This window comes from Nuphar pumila, chromosome 6 (genome assembly GCF_984573655.1).
Source record: "Nuphar pumila chromosome 6, dmNupPumi1.hap1.1, whole genome shotgun sequence".
NCBI lineage: Eukaryota > Viridiplantae > Streptophyta > Magnoliopsida > Nymphaeales > Nymphaeaceae > Nuphar > Nuphar pumila.
The window spans coordinates 129,847,336-129,862,306 of record NC_143254.1 but is presented as its reverse complement, the minus strand read 5'-3'; the positions used below and the strand labels follow the sequence as shown (position 1 = coordinate 129,862,306).

Sequence of the window (14,971 nt, the reverse complement as noted above, 5' to 3'; positions counted from 1 at the left end):
AGAGAGAGATACAGTTTAACAGTAGCATGACCTACAAAGCCCTATTTTGTTGTCACATGTATATCTGTTTATGATGGATGTAGAGCATTTGTAAGCAGGCACTAAAACTATCTGAGAATTAGGGCTTTAAAATCTCTATGGTTTTAACCCTCAGCAATGGATGGTATTAGGTTTCAATGCTAAAGACCCGCATATGAATCTAAGCCATCAAGACATTTTCATCTGTTATTGGAGAGATCATGTGGTAGGCTTCTAGGTTGCTCAGGATAGTTTTTAGCATGACTATTTTTCCAGTACAAGATAGCATTTCAAGTTGAGAATTTCTCATTTAAGTATTTCCCCCCGCTGCTGATGAATGGAAGGCCCACCGAATATTAGAGCACAGGAGAACAAGGTAGAAAATTGGTGTTTCCACTGGATATTGGGGGATGCTGGAGAGAGCTTTTCCCAGTTCTCTGTCACCCTTATTATGCACAACAAGGTTGCATTTTTCAACTTACCTTTCAGTCCATAAGCCTGTTCTGAGGATTAATGCTACCTTTTCTTCACAATTTCTTGCTTATCCTTGGTTTATGGAATGACATCATGTAGTTCAAAACTTTTGGGGCCAATTCTCTAAGTAAACGGGTGAAGAGTGATGAAACTTAAGTTTTGGCTGCAAAGGAGATGCTATGACTGGCATCTCTCGAACATTTGATAGAAGCTCGTTTCCATTATATTATAAATGTGAATATAAGATGTGATTTGTGTGTGTGTGCATGTGCACATTATGTGTGTGCCATGGCAAAAGGCAAAACCTCTTACAGTCCCTGATGTTTTAAGGTCCCAACATAATGATCACCCCAGGGCTTTTGATGTATTGTTTAGGTGCCTAAATTTTGGTTCAAGAACAGCACCACCATCTCAATGTTTCTTGGACACAAGGCAAGCTAGACCAGAGTGAGCTATTACAAGGCAGAAAGCGCTACCATTGGGTTTAAAATGAGGCTAAAGCGAGAACCAATCTAGAGCAGGGTGCATCCAGAAAGAATGAGCTGTCTGGTCTTGTGGGCTTTTGCAGCTTGTGATGTCTTAATGCCATCTTTTCATGCCTTAAATTATCCTAGGGCCATTCTTTTGTAGGGTAAATACCTAATATAGTAATATTACATAATACTAGGGAGTTGTAGTCAATGGATGTTATGAACACCCATGGCCTACACTGAGAGCCAATGCTGGCTTCACATCATCGCTTTAGCGAATACCTCTGTGAGCTGATACTTATATTTTACTTTTTCCATCCTGACCTATATTGGTTGAGATTGTAATGGCACTCTGATAGTCACTACAAACAAGAATGTGGAATCTTCCGAGTGTAAGAAACTTCAGTTGGCTCTGGTGCCATGCAGTGCTATTCTGCCTCAAATTGAGTATGCAACTGTTTTTAGCATATTTATTTGTTCTCTTTATGTTTTTATTTTGTTTCCTCTTTTTTTGTCACTTTGATTTTGAGTTGACACCTGCCCCCAGGTACCCCAGTTGTATTTTCTTGGATTTATTGAAATTTGATTTGCTTTACTTTGGAACAATTAGAAAGTTACGGTTGTAGACCATCATCTTCTTCTTCTCCTTTTCCTTCTGCTGCTGCTACTACCAGATCCCAGAAACTCCTGCATTCCACTTTCCTCTTATGCAAAAAGATGATTTATTTTAAAGCATCTGAACCCTCTTGCGATCATGTGTCGGCTACTGTTTTGCTGTGAATTTTGTTGAACTGTCGTTAAGATGTTAGACATGTCATAGGGAAACAGAACAGGTTAATTCTCTCTCTCTCAATCCTTCACATTCTTTTCATTAACAGATTCCCTTGTAGATGTTTTTCCAGACTGATTCTTTGTTTGGTTAGTAAATCTGGAAGACCCTTGATTAGGGATGTGGACGGATCATGTTTGGATTGGATGTCCAACCGACCGAACCTGATTAGACAGGTTTGGTACAAGAAGCTTAATCTGATTACGAAATCGGATCGGATTCAGTTTTGTACAATCGAATTTGAATAAGCTTTTTACTGAGATCTGATCGGCTTTTCAAGTCACCCACGAAACTCGAACAAAAAACCTCACTGCATATCAACGACTTCAGTGCTAACCACCCAAGCACTTTTGCACTTATGATAAGTTGTGGAATGCTATTTATTATAACGGCAAACAACAAAACCCATGTTTTTTAAAGCATATTTTGGGTCGGATTTGGTTATTTATTGCAAAAAAAATGATCTATTGTATGGCAAAAATGATGTGTTTCTTTAAAAAACTTATAATTTTTTAAAACTATGTTAAAAAATGCAAATGTCCGACTTTAAAATAATCATTTTAACCCTGGCACGATATATCGGTCTATTCTTTGGCTATCACAAACACTCACTTAAATATAGATTCATATGTTTTATTTTTACAAACCTCACGAAGCTTACATAACCAAATTTGTGAACCTTGAAACCTCAAAACATTGTAAATATCATACTAAATTCACATATATAATATAAAATTCGCAAGATATAGTGTGAATTTTATGTTAATATATCATAATTTTGTAACTATTTCACTAAATTGATATACATAGAATGAAGTTTGCATACCCATATCTGTGAACTGTTTTACATCACAAACTAATTTTGTATATATATATATATATATATATATATATATATATATATATATATATATATATATATATATATAAAGTTTGCAAAAAAGCCTGCAGAATTGAATTAAGCAACTCAAGTAGATCAACAAATAAAAGGCGATCTACTCAGATTTTTGGCACACAAATTTTCTTATATTTGTGTATTTATCGAATCATGTATAAAGTCATTTTTGTTCATTTTATTTTATTTTTGAATAATCCTAACCTTTTTTTTAAACCATCATCAATTTTTCTCTTCCCTTGCGATGATTCTCGTGTAGCAATTTTCGTGAAATTTAATTGCTGCATTCTGGGGTTAGGCAGACCCCTACCCTTTATACAACTATACCATTGGGGTTTGAATCCCCGTTGGCAACATGTTTTGATAACACTACATTTTGCCAAGGCCATATGTTGGTGACACATGAAAACTGTGTTTCCATCCCAATTGCAAGGCTTTCAAATTTAGAATAGAAGTCATTATTTGCTTACAATATCTGGAATTTAAGAGTGTTTCAGGATCTCGCTTCTAGCTGTTAATTTACTTATGTGCAAACTGCAATGCCATAATAAAAGAACAATATTTCAATAGGGTATATAGGACATAGTCTCTCTTATTTTCTATATTAATCATGGATAGGCGATCAATTTTTATATCCTTACGAAATCCTATCTTCACGTAAAGAAAATTTTGATGCAAAAGGAGGTTCATAGGTTTTTAACCATGGAAACCACATCTGCGGTTTTCCGTCAGATTAACATAACCACTATTTTTTTTTCTTGAAAGTGAAAACTAGGGATGTCAACAGGTCGGGCTTGACCTAGACCCAACCCTATAGGGTCAAGGTTTGGTGATGAAGAAGGAAGCCTTGTTAGAATCCAGGTCGGACCTAATAGATCTGATTAATATATAGAGTCGGGTATGGTTTGTGAAATTTCATTGGAGGCCCAGGTGATCCGTCTTGCGTTCTGATGTAATCTTTGTAAAAACAATAAAAAAAATATATTTTACCAAGCATTGACCGGGTCTGATTCATGTAATCTTTATAGGACCCAGGTACGATATTTTTGTTTTAAAGTAAATCCGATTCGATTGGAGTCTAGATCATGTACCAGCTAGGCGTGTCAATGGGCCTGGTTACCCGGACCTCACCCGAACTAAACCATATAGGGTCCAGGTATGGTGATAAATATGAAGACCCGATTAAGACCCGGGTCTGAACTTGAAGGTCCGATTAATACATGGACCCGGGTATAGTTTGTGAAATTTTATACCAGACCCGACCTGAGTTTCGATTCTGACCTGTAAATTTTTGATGTAAAAATGATAAAAAATATGGTTTACCAGGTTTGGTTCATGTATTCTATTAGTGGACCTGATTAGACCCGCGTGCAAACCTGATACCGTACCCAAAAATCTGATGCAAGTCTGATTTCACCTGGGTCTGAACCAAACCCGACCGGTTGACACCCCTAGTACCAGCACCTCAAAGTCAGACCCGTTGTGGATTTAATTTACTAAAAACGAAAAACAATTTGGTGAAAATGAATGACAATAATATACATTATAAATTTTTGAGAATTATTTAATTAAGGTGTTGACAGTAGGGATAGGCAGTGGACCGGGGAAAATGGGCCCCCACCCCACCTCATCTGATTTGGACCGAGGATGGAGGCAGGGATGAAGGTTAAAATCAAAACCCATGCGGGGATGGACTTACACTTTATCCTGCCCCGTCTCTGATCCCCGTTAGTAAAATAACTAAAATACCTTTAGGGGTGATAGTGGATCAGGCAGAAATGGAGCCCCGCTCCACCTCGCCTCGTTTGAACCGGAGATGGAGGACATGAAACAGGGATGAAGGCAGGGATATAGGTAAAAATTAAAACCCGTGCGAGGATGAAAGCGATGATGGAGAACAGAATTTTGAGAAGGGATGGGGTACCTTACCCTCATGCCTCTGCCCCTAGTTCTATGTCATCCCTAGTTAACAGATGACAATGAAACGTGATATAATCATACTGTTTACAAGTCAAAATAGTGAATGATTATATCATTGTGTCATGCACTTGTGCATGCGCATACGTGACGAACAAGCGGAGCATGGGCTGTATGGGCACGACTCGTTAAGGGTATACCCCAGATCAAGCCCGGCTGGTCAGCTCGTCACTAGCTGAGCCGAGCCAAGCTCATTACGAGTCAAGCTTGGTGAGCTGATCTCGAGCTGGTTAGTTTTTTTTTTAAAATAATTTTAAGTATTTTTAAGGTTGATAATATATAAAATATATATAATAAATGTATAAATACCCAACCTGAAGAAGCCGCTAACCCGTCTACGGCATCATTTTATTCCCCAGAAATTATTCACGTTGTCACTGTAGAACTAATTTATTTTACAATACTACCCTAGATATCTGTTCAAAAGAGGAAAATCTTTTTCCTTAATTTCATTTGTATTTTTTTTTCTTTCCTTCTCTCTGCTTTTTATGACGACGTGAAGCTAAGAAAACCACGGGTGAGGCCTCACAACCACCTTGCCTTACGTGGGCCACCTCTGAAAGCTGCGTACACAACTATAATTCAACAGGGTTTGAGAGGATCCTTTACCTAACTCCCTCACAACAACCTCATTAGTTGCTTACATTCCTTCCTTCTCTTGTTAAATCAAACTCCTAATTAATATAAGACTTTAGATCCCCAAATAATTAGAAAAAAATAAATGTAAACATTTCTCATCTTAGATTTAATTGATGTAATAATATGTATTGGAAATAGATTGATACACTCTTTCCTGTTTCAGATCCGCCACAGTCAGAACGCACCCAACAAGTCATGCCCATGTGCATGGGACTGTGCAGAGGAAGTTCTCATTTCTCCGAAGACTCCCAAAATGCCCTCTAGAGTCTTCTGTAGGGTAGGAACGGTATATATGTTTACTTTTTTACCCTATGCAAACCTATATCTTGCTTAGCTTATTTTTAATAAAGTTTATAATTTTTTTTTTAATTCTTCATTTTAGTTCTTGTTCTTAATTGTTCTCTAAGGAAATGTATTTCTTTCTCGCCTTTCCACGATCATCATCGACTCTGAGGGGAAGTTTTTTCTCCCTCCCTTGCCGTCAACCCCATCTATCTGACACTTCTCTACGTAGTCGACTAGGAGAGATGACTCTCTCTCAATATTCCATGCCCCTCTTGCTCGTAGTGTGCACTTCTCCTCAGAGTCATACCTCATTTCGTAACGTGTTAAATTTGACGTTGAGGGTCAAATTTTGAATCCAATGCAATAAACTGTGCTGCAAAATTGCTCATAAATTGGTTGTCACTACAATGCCATGCTACAACAGTGCGGGAGGTTCGGATGGTGCAAAGGGGTAGGGTAAGGTTTAAGGTTGAATCTAGGTTTGGTCGTCTGGTTTGGGCTATTAGGTATATAAAAATGTTTTTAGGAGATTTTGTGAAGGTTTTTAAAAGGTCAAAACTAATTTATTTCTGGGATAGGTTAAGGCGTTATAGGTTCAGTTCGGTTTTCTTGGGTCTGACATGTTCCAAATATCGGACCAGATCTCAGCAATTCAGACGATTTTTTGGGATATGTAAATTGAGTTTGAAAACTAATAGCTGTACATTCCTAGTATCAAAATTTTAGGATTTATAAATCTACGATCAGGCCTAGAGATTTTTTTGAAGTTTAAAAATGTTAGGTCATCAGGATCTAGTCTCTAGATTTGGCATGTTTCAGTAAAATGACAATATCACTACAACAAAGCAGTAGATTAGCGACGACCACATTCCGTCGCTAATCCGTTGCTAACCATGTTAGCGACGGATTAGCGACAACGCGGCGACAGTATGCTTACGTCGCGAATATTTCGACGCTAACTGGCAACGGAATAATTCCGTCGCCAAGTCCGTCGCTAATTGCGACAGAATAACGAGCGCTATATTCCGTCGCCAATCCGTCGGTACTAAACGGCGACCACGGCTTGGCGACGAATTTAATTCCGTCGCTAAGCCGTCGCTAGATTAATATGAATAGCGACGAATTTAATTCCGTCGCTAAGCCGTCGCTAGATTAATATGAATAGCGACGGAATCATCCGTCGCTAATCCGTCGCAAAAATGAAAAAAAATCAAAAAAATTTTATTTAAAAATTAATTACCGAGAACTGTACAATTTATATTTCCTGTAAATAAAAAACAAACCACACAAAAAAATTCATATAACAAGTATCTATAATAATTAATCGTTCCACCTTAAAACTAAGAAGTTTAATTATTTACAATTCAACAATTACAATTACGAAAAATAAAAAAAATAGAACTTCTTCAACACAGTCCTCTAATCATCGCCAAGATTTTGTGCGTCTTCTTGTTCATTGTCTTTATCTGTCCCTTCAGCTCCACTACCCTGATTATCGCTAGCAGCCTACACAAAAAAAGAACAGTCAGTATTGATAAACAAAATATAATGAAATAAATTACACACTATATGTGATTCTATCATGTGCTCATGTGTGATCTAAGGCAATAAAAAAACTCTATATGTGATTCTATCATGCTCATATGTGTGCTAAGGCAGTCAAAAAATTGAATATGTGATTATAGCATGTTCATATGTGTTCTAAGGCATATAAAAAAACTCTATATGTGATTCTACCATGCTCAGATGTGCTTTAAGGCAGGCAAAAAACTATATATGTGATTCGATCATGCTCGTATGTGTGCTAAGGCAGTAAAAAAATTGAATATGTGAATATAGCATGCTCATATGTGCTCTAAGGCAGGCAAAGCCAAAATTTTTATATGTGATTCTATCATAAATGATATATAACATGTTCATATGTGTTCTAAGGCAGTTAAAAAACTCTATATGTTATTATAGCATGCTCATATGTGTGCTAAGGCAGTCAAAAAACAGAATATGTGATTATAATATGCTCATATGTGTTCTTAGGCAGTAAAAAAACTAAATATGTGATTATAGCATGCTTATGTGTTCTAATGCAATCAAAAAAACTTTATATGTGATTCTATCATGCTCATATGTGCTCTAAGACAGACAAAAAGTTAAATATATATATATATATATGTGATTCTATCATGCTCATATGTGTGCTAAGGCAGTCAAAAAATTGAATATGTGATTATAGCATGTTCATATGTGTTCTAAGGCATATAAAAAAACTCTATATGTGATTCTACCATGCTCAGATGTGCTTTAAGGCATGCAAAAAACTATATATGTGATTCGATCATGCTCGTATGTGTGCTAAGGCAGTAAAAAAATTGAATATGTGAATATAGCATGCTCATATGTGCTCTAAGGCAGGCAAAACAACTTTATATGTGATTCTATCATGCTCATATGTGTGCTAAGGCAGTAAAAAAATTGAATATGTGATTATAGCATGTTCATATGTGTTCTAAGGCATCTAGAAAAACTCTATATGTGATTCTACCATGCTCAGATGTGCTTTAAGACAGTCAAAAAAACTATATATGTGATTATACCTGAGAGGGACCTGGAATCGAAGATCCCGTATCCTGAACAGCGGCCTTGATCTCATTTCGGAGAAAGGGGGCGACAGTGTATTGGAAGTAGTTATTCAGTGATTCATTAATGATCTCGCGTACATCATCACCGGAAAGAATAGTCGGCTACTTGGAGCTTATGTCGGCGCAAGAAGTCGGTGAGCCGTAACTGTAAGAACCAATAACTGGTGAAGTGTTCATATTACTCCCAAACCCGAACACGCGACCTTTTTTGGGTTCACCTGCTGCAGTCCCCTATGCTGTAGGATCAAATGATGGATGCTGAGTAGCGTCTTCGCCATATCGCTCTACCATCTGTTGCTCATATGCCTCCTACAAAATAATGTTTAAAGTATTCATTAATAATTAATGATAACATTATGATAACTTACATATATATTGCAATGATTATTAATAGAATTAATACATACCGTTGTCGTTCTCGCCTTCTCTGATACGAAGACTCCCGTGGTCTTCCGTTTATGTGTTTCTACAAACACATCCTTATATGGTACACTGCCTCCTTTTTCTGCTTCCTGCGAAGTTAAATGACAAAAGATTTAGTACACAAATTTGCAACAATACTTATAAAATTAATATTATATATTGATGAGTTACCATTTTCTTTAGGTGGCTCCCAAATGTCTTAGATCCACCTGTGTGTAGATGGGCTTCGGGCATCTTCGATCGATTTTGTGAAGCCTTCGCAGAGCGATTTTTAAATGCATCTCCCGCACACATATCGCACATTTCATCCCAGTAATCTCTCCTGATAGTAATAGGACCATGGCCCTTCCACAATAATGGATCATCTACTACGCCAAATGCTTTTTTTGCTGCAGTCTTCATAGTGTGCAGCATGTCTGCAAATCGATTGGCAGCCACCTTCTGCCACACCTTCCTTGCATCATTTTCTTCCACCGTAGTTGCAAAGCGATTCGAAGCCTATAAATATTTTCAGAAAGTTAGTAGACATTGCTTAAATAAATTAAATATGAAACACATTAACTATGAGAAACAACTGTATACCATGAATGAGGACCACAATCTGTCTAACACCTCCTTTGGGTACTCTTTCCATTGAGCAACTGGTCCTGGTAGATGTTGAAGAAGTGAATTCCTAATCTCCCGTACTACTTCTTGTGGCTCAAACCTCGTGCTGCACATGAATTGTTACACAGTAAATATCAATATAAAATATTTAAAAGATATGCAATAATTGAAAACAAAATACTTACGGTCGATTATCGATATACACTATTCGAATGAGTCTTCTTGTGCCAGCCTGAGAAGACCCTGTTTCCTGTGTTGGCTGTTGACTTGTGCGATCAACTGGTGTAGGTGGGTCGTGTACAGGCGCAACATCATCTGTAAAAAAATACATTAGAAATTCTCAGAATGTGCATTTGAACTAATCAAGCATCTAATTAGTTATATGATATACCTATCACAGGAGCCTGTGAAGATGAAGGTTGAGCCTGGCTACTACTGGATGAGCGACCACTATAACCTCCACGAACCATATTCTAACAAATAACATATGTCATACAATACATTCAAATAATTCACATCAAGTATTACAATGCATTCAAGTCATTCACATCAAGCATTGCAATGCATTCACATCAAGCATTGCAATGCATTCAAATAATTCAAATCATTGACATCAAGTATTGCACTAATTCAAATCATTCGTTAATTGCATAAATTATAATACATTCATATAATTGAAATCATTCACATCAAGTATTACAATGCATTCGAATCATTCGTATCAAGTATTACAATACATTGAAATAAAATTTTTAATCATTCACACCAAGTATTGCAATACAACTCACATCAAGTATTACAATGCATTTAAATAGAGGTTTGTAGTATAAGATTTTGCTCACTAGCTTGAGAATTCTTCCTCGTCACTAGTTTGACTTTCTTCTTCTTCTTCTTCTTCTTCATTGTTTGCCCATCCACTTGGTACATCATTTGGATCACATTCCTCTATGAATGTTTCATCAGCCAATGGAGATATGACATGCATATCATGCGCAACATCGTGACCATAAGCGAAGTCACAGACATCATCTGATTGATAGTAATCACTGTCTTCAGCTAACTCATCTTCCTGTAACTGATCATACTCGGGGTATAGTTTGGATTTCACCTTGCAAACTGCCCACCATTCATTTCTATCTGACTTTTTTATACTCGGATATGAAGTATAATAAACTTGTTGAGCTTGCGAGGCTAATATGAATGGTTCATATGTTCCAAACCTGGATTTATGATTCACCTCCACAATGCCCGAAGCTTTGTCGAGTCTTGTTGCAGTTGGATCAAACCAATGACACTTGAATACCGTAACCCTGTTATTCATGCCTAAGTAAGTCAACTCCATTATTTCCTCTATAACACCGTAGTAATCATGTTCATTTTCACCGTATCTGCTACCCTTGACACACACGCCACTATTTATCATTGATTTGTTTATACCGTAGTCTTTTGTATGGAATCGATAACCATTTACGATATACTTGTTGTAGCATTGCACAACTTTGGTCGGACCATTTTCTAAGTCACATATTCCTTGATCTTTAACATCACCATTGCGAACCTACGCACAAACATAAACAATGATTGTGATCACGATCAATTAAGTAACTTAGTGTTGTTTATAAGTACAAAATTTATGTTAGCTTCTTTACCAACTGTTTCAACCACTCCACAAACTTAGTTTCACGTTCTTTTTGTACTTCTGCATCAGTGAGATATGAAACTTCGTTTCGCAACTCTAGATCAAATCGTCTGCAAACCACAAATACTTATATTACCGAGTCATGTATCCACATATAGAACATAAAAGGATTTATAATTGAGTTGCATATACATATACTTACTCGATGTATGGGTCGATCGCTGAGCAATTAAAAAGAATATAGATGTGTGCTGCATCTTGCTCTCGATCTGTCAATAGCCTTGATCGACAACTACCAAATGCATGCCCAAGTGGTTGAAATATCGACAGCTTGTCAGCTACAGTTACTTGTTCTCCATCATCGTTACGGGGCGGGCATGTGTAACGTGTTGAAATATGAGGTTCGAAGTACATAGATGAGAAATTTGAAATCTCTTCTAAAGTGTACGCCTCACAAATAGAGCCTTCTACTCTTGCTTTATTACGAACCTTTTTTTTTAGGTCGAACATGCATCTGACAAGAATATACATTTCAAATTTTAAATATCTGTCATTAAAGAGACATATAAAAAAACATATACCTTTCAAATGGGTACATCCATCGATATTGCACAGGGCCACCAACCCTTAGTTCATATGGCAAATGTATAATCAAATGTTCCATAACATCGAAAAATGCTGGCGTAAATATCTTTTCTAACAGACAAACAGTGGTGATGACAAAGTCCTCGAGATTCTTTACATCTGATACAATGACTTCCGATGCGCACAATGTTCTGAAAAATCCGCTCAACTCAGACAATACCCCCCATATAGGTTTGTCTAACATATCATGGAATGCTAGGGGTATCAATCGTTGCATAAAGATATGACAATCATGGCTCTTCAACCCATATAACTGTCCATCGTCAATCTTCACAGCCCGAGCAATGTTAGAGACATATCCATCTGGAAATCTCAGTTGTCTCAACCATTGACATACATGTTTTATTTGATCAGGTCCGAGCACGTACTTCGCCTTTGGTTTCAGTACTTTGCCATTATACTCTTTGAGTTCCAATTCTGGTCTTTTACATATTAATTTTAAATCCATACGGGCCTTCGGATTATCCTTCGTTTTTCCTTTAATATTCATTACTGTATTGAACACATTATCAAACACATTTTTCTCTACATGCATCACATCCAAATTATGTCGTATCAATAGGGTCGGCCAATACGGTAGTTCCCAAAAAATAGATTTTTTCGTCCAATTGTGTTCCTTCCCAAATCCACGGAAGGGTGTAGGACTGCGGGCATCTGTTAATACATCTGGAAAGTATCGCAATCTTCTTAAAATCTCTATGCCAGACAATCTTGAGGATGGACCTTCCATTTCAGTTGTGCCTGCTGTAAATGCATTCTTTTGACGTCGGAACGGATGATCGCTGGGTAGAAATCGACGATGGCAATCAAACCAGCAATGCTTCCTTCCATGCCTCAATCTAAAAGCTTTGGAATCCTCCATGCAGTACGGACAAACCAACCTCCCATGTGTGCTCTAACCAGATAACATACCATATGCAGGGAAGTCGCTGATTGTCCATAGAACAACGGCCTTCATGTTGAAATTTATTTTTTGTGGGCATCATACGTGGTAACACCGTCATCCCACAGTACTTTTAATTCATCAATCAATGGCCTTAGATATACATCAAGATTTTGGCCAGGTGAGGTTGGACCAGGGATCAACAGAGACAAGAAAAGATTCGGACGTTTCATACACAAGCTTGGTGGAAGGTTGTATGGAGTTACAAATACTGGCCAGCATGAGTATGGAGTTGATCTACCCCCAAATGGATTAAATCCATCTGTACATAGACCGAGTCTAACATTTCGTACTTCCATTGCAAAGTTCTGATGAGTACGATCAAAGTGCTTCCAAGCTTCAGCGTCAACAGGATGCGTGATCTTGTTTTCATCGTGTCGAACTTTATTTGCATGCCATCTCATGTGTTTAGCTGTCTTTGAAGACATATACAATCGCTGCAATCTAGGAGTGATAGGAAAGTAGCGGAGCGACTTGTATGAAACTTCCTTTGATCTCGTGCTACCATTGCCTCTTCTCTTTGGCTTGAACCGAGGATGCCCACATGACGGGCATGATATGTCATTTTCCTGCTCCTTGAAATACAACATGCAGTGATTTGGACAAGCATCAATCTTTTTGTAACCCATACCTAGAGCGTTGACCATAACTTTCGCACGATAGAAATTTTGTGGCAATTTCTCATCTTTAGGCAACATACTCTTCACAATCATGCACAAACGGTCAAAACATGATTGACTCAAATTATACTCGGACTTCAAATTCATTAGTTGAAGAACTGCAGACAAGATAGTGTGACTCTCACAACCGTTCCAAAGTGGCTCATCAGCATCTTTAAGTAAATCATAAAATCTACTAGCTGCATCGTTTGGTGATTCTTCATCTACGGCAGTTCTTACATCACTAGAACTCATAGCAGAACCCAGTTCTGTTCCTGCAGCATCAAATATCAAATTCGTATATGGATTATCGTGCACCACATTCACCCGTGCATCAAAATCGTTTCTAAATTCTTCTTCATAAAACATCCAGTTCTGATAATCACTCACAAAACCCTTCCTGTATAGGTGATGTCTAACGCCATGAGGTTCTACAAATCGATTATTCTTACAAATCTTGCAGGGACACCTAATCCGACCTGTGGGATCTACCGTACTGACACTCGCCGTTGCAAATTCAATAAAACTATCGACACCATCCATATATTCATGCGATAACTCATTATCCACTATCCTACGGTACATCCATTCACGGTTTGCAGTCATTCTGTCGTATGATGTTACGAATAGTATCCTAACGAATTAAGAAAAAAACAATCAGAATGCTACGATGAAGAAAATATCAAATTTATCATGCAATATACTATGTCAAACAATAACAAGAATTTTGATGCATGCATTGATAACTTAATATTTTCATGTGCAAACTATTAATGACATGATACAATCATTTGAAGCATGCTTTTATTATAAAATTTCACATGGAAGTCAAAATCAAATTGAAAGTAACTACATGCAAGCATGGATACAATTACATCAAACATTGCAATACATCATAATCATTCATATCAAATAAATGGCAAACATGTACCTGCAGCAAACACACTTCAATATCTCACTAACTACTACTATGCTTAGCATGGACTCCGTACTCCAAAAATAAGAACACTTCCATATTTCTACATTAAAATCATGCTCAGCATGATCTCCGAACTCCAACAAAGCAGTCCTAGATATCAACAACTAAGTGAGTGTGTGAACAATAAAGTGCTGCATTCAATAAATTAAATAACATGTGATACGTTTGCATCACTTACTCACCACGGGTATTTACCCGATTTGCATTGTTTTTGTCATTTACTTACCACAGGTGGCCGAGCACGAGTTGGTTCCGTTGAAAAATCTGCACAAAAACAAAACAAATTAAGTAACAAACTAACTAATCATGAAACAAGATGAAACACTAACTAAAAAAATTAAAACAAATTAAAACAACTCTAACTAATTGAAAGAAGAGAAAAGAAAAATAGTATATATGTTAAGCCAAATCTAACTAGAAGATGCTAATTTAACAAACCAGCTATAATATGTTGAACCAGTCGACTAACATAAAGTCATAGACAATTTCTAATCTGAACTACTTAGCAAAGGAATAGTAAATCAATCAATTAGTTTACTAGAAAAGATGTGAACTCCGTTTAACCACCACTATCATAAAGAATTCAAATAGCTCTAATCTAACTAACTGATTGTGAGAACATTAAATACCAATCTATCTAAGAAAAATATAATTATAAAAGACTAATAGATTGAAATACTCTAACTAACCAGATTTCAAGAAAACAAATTGAAGTAAAACTAACTACCAGTAGACATTAACAAACTAACAAATTGAACAACATGGACAACTTGTATATATACATTACAAAAAAAATTTCAACTTAAAATCCATATGGACAACATATATGCAAACTACACCTAAAACCATATGGA

General features: G+C 36.9%; 1 protein-coding gene across 1 annotated transcript; it reads right to left on the bottom strand.

The window, feature by feature from the left end:
- Positions 1-4,617: 4,617 nt before the first annotated feature.
- On the bottom strand, positions 4,618-14,526 carry LOC149836210 (uncharacterized). Its single transcript, XM_090009724.1, has 6 exons — positions 14,313-14,526; positions 9,644-9,725; positions 9,438-9,567; positions 9,229-9,358; positions 9,019-9,144; positions 4,618-4,686 (listed from the first exon to the last, which is right to left on the bottom strand). Exons 2-6 carry the CDS (start codon positions 9,720-9,722, stop codon positions 4,618-4,620), a joined length of 534 nt encoding a protein of 177 aa, XP_089865850.1. The 5' UTR covers positions 9,723-9,725; positions 14,313-14,526.
- Positions 14,527-14,971: the final 445 nt, after the last annotated feature.

Bases quoted from the DNA above. Each gene is read 5' to 3' on its own strand.
- LOC149836210 (XM_090009724.1), bottom strand. From the start codon at position 9,722: ATGGTTCGTGGAGGTTATAGTGGTCGCTCATCCAGTAGTAGCCAGGCT. The intron at 9,568-9,643 runs GTATATCATATA...ATTTTTTTACAG, and splicing joins TTCACAGGCTCCTGTGATAG to ATGATGTTGCGCCTGTACAC. The intron at 4,687-9,018 runs GTAGTAGATGAT...ACTTGTAAACAG, and splicing joins CAGCAAAAAAAGCATTTGGC to TATGATTATATCACGTTTCA.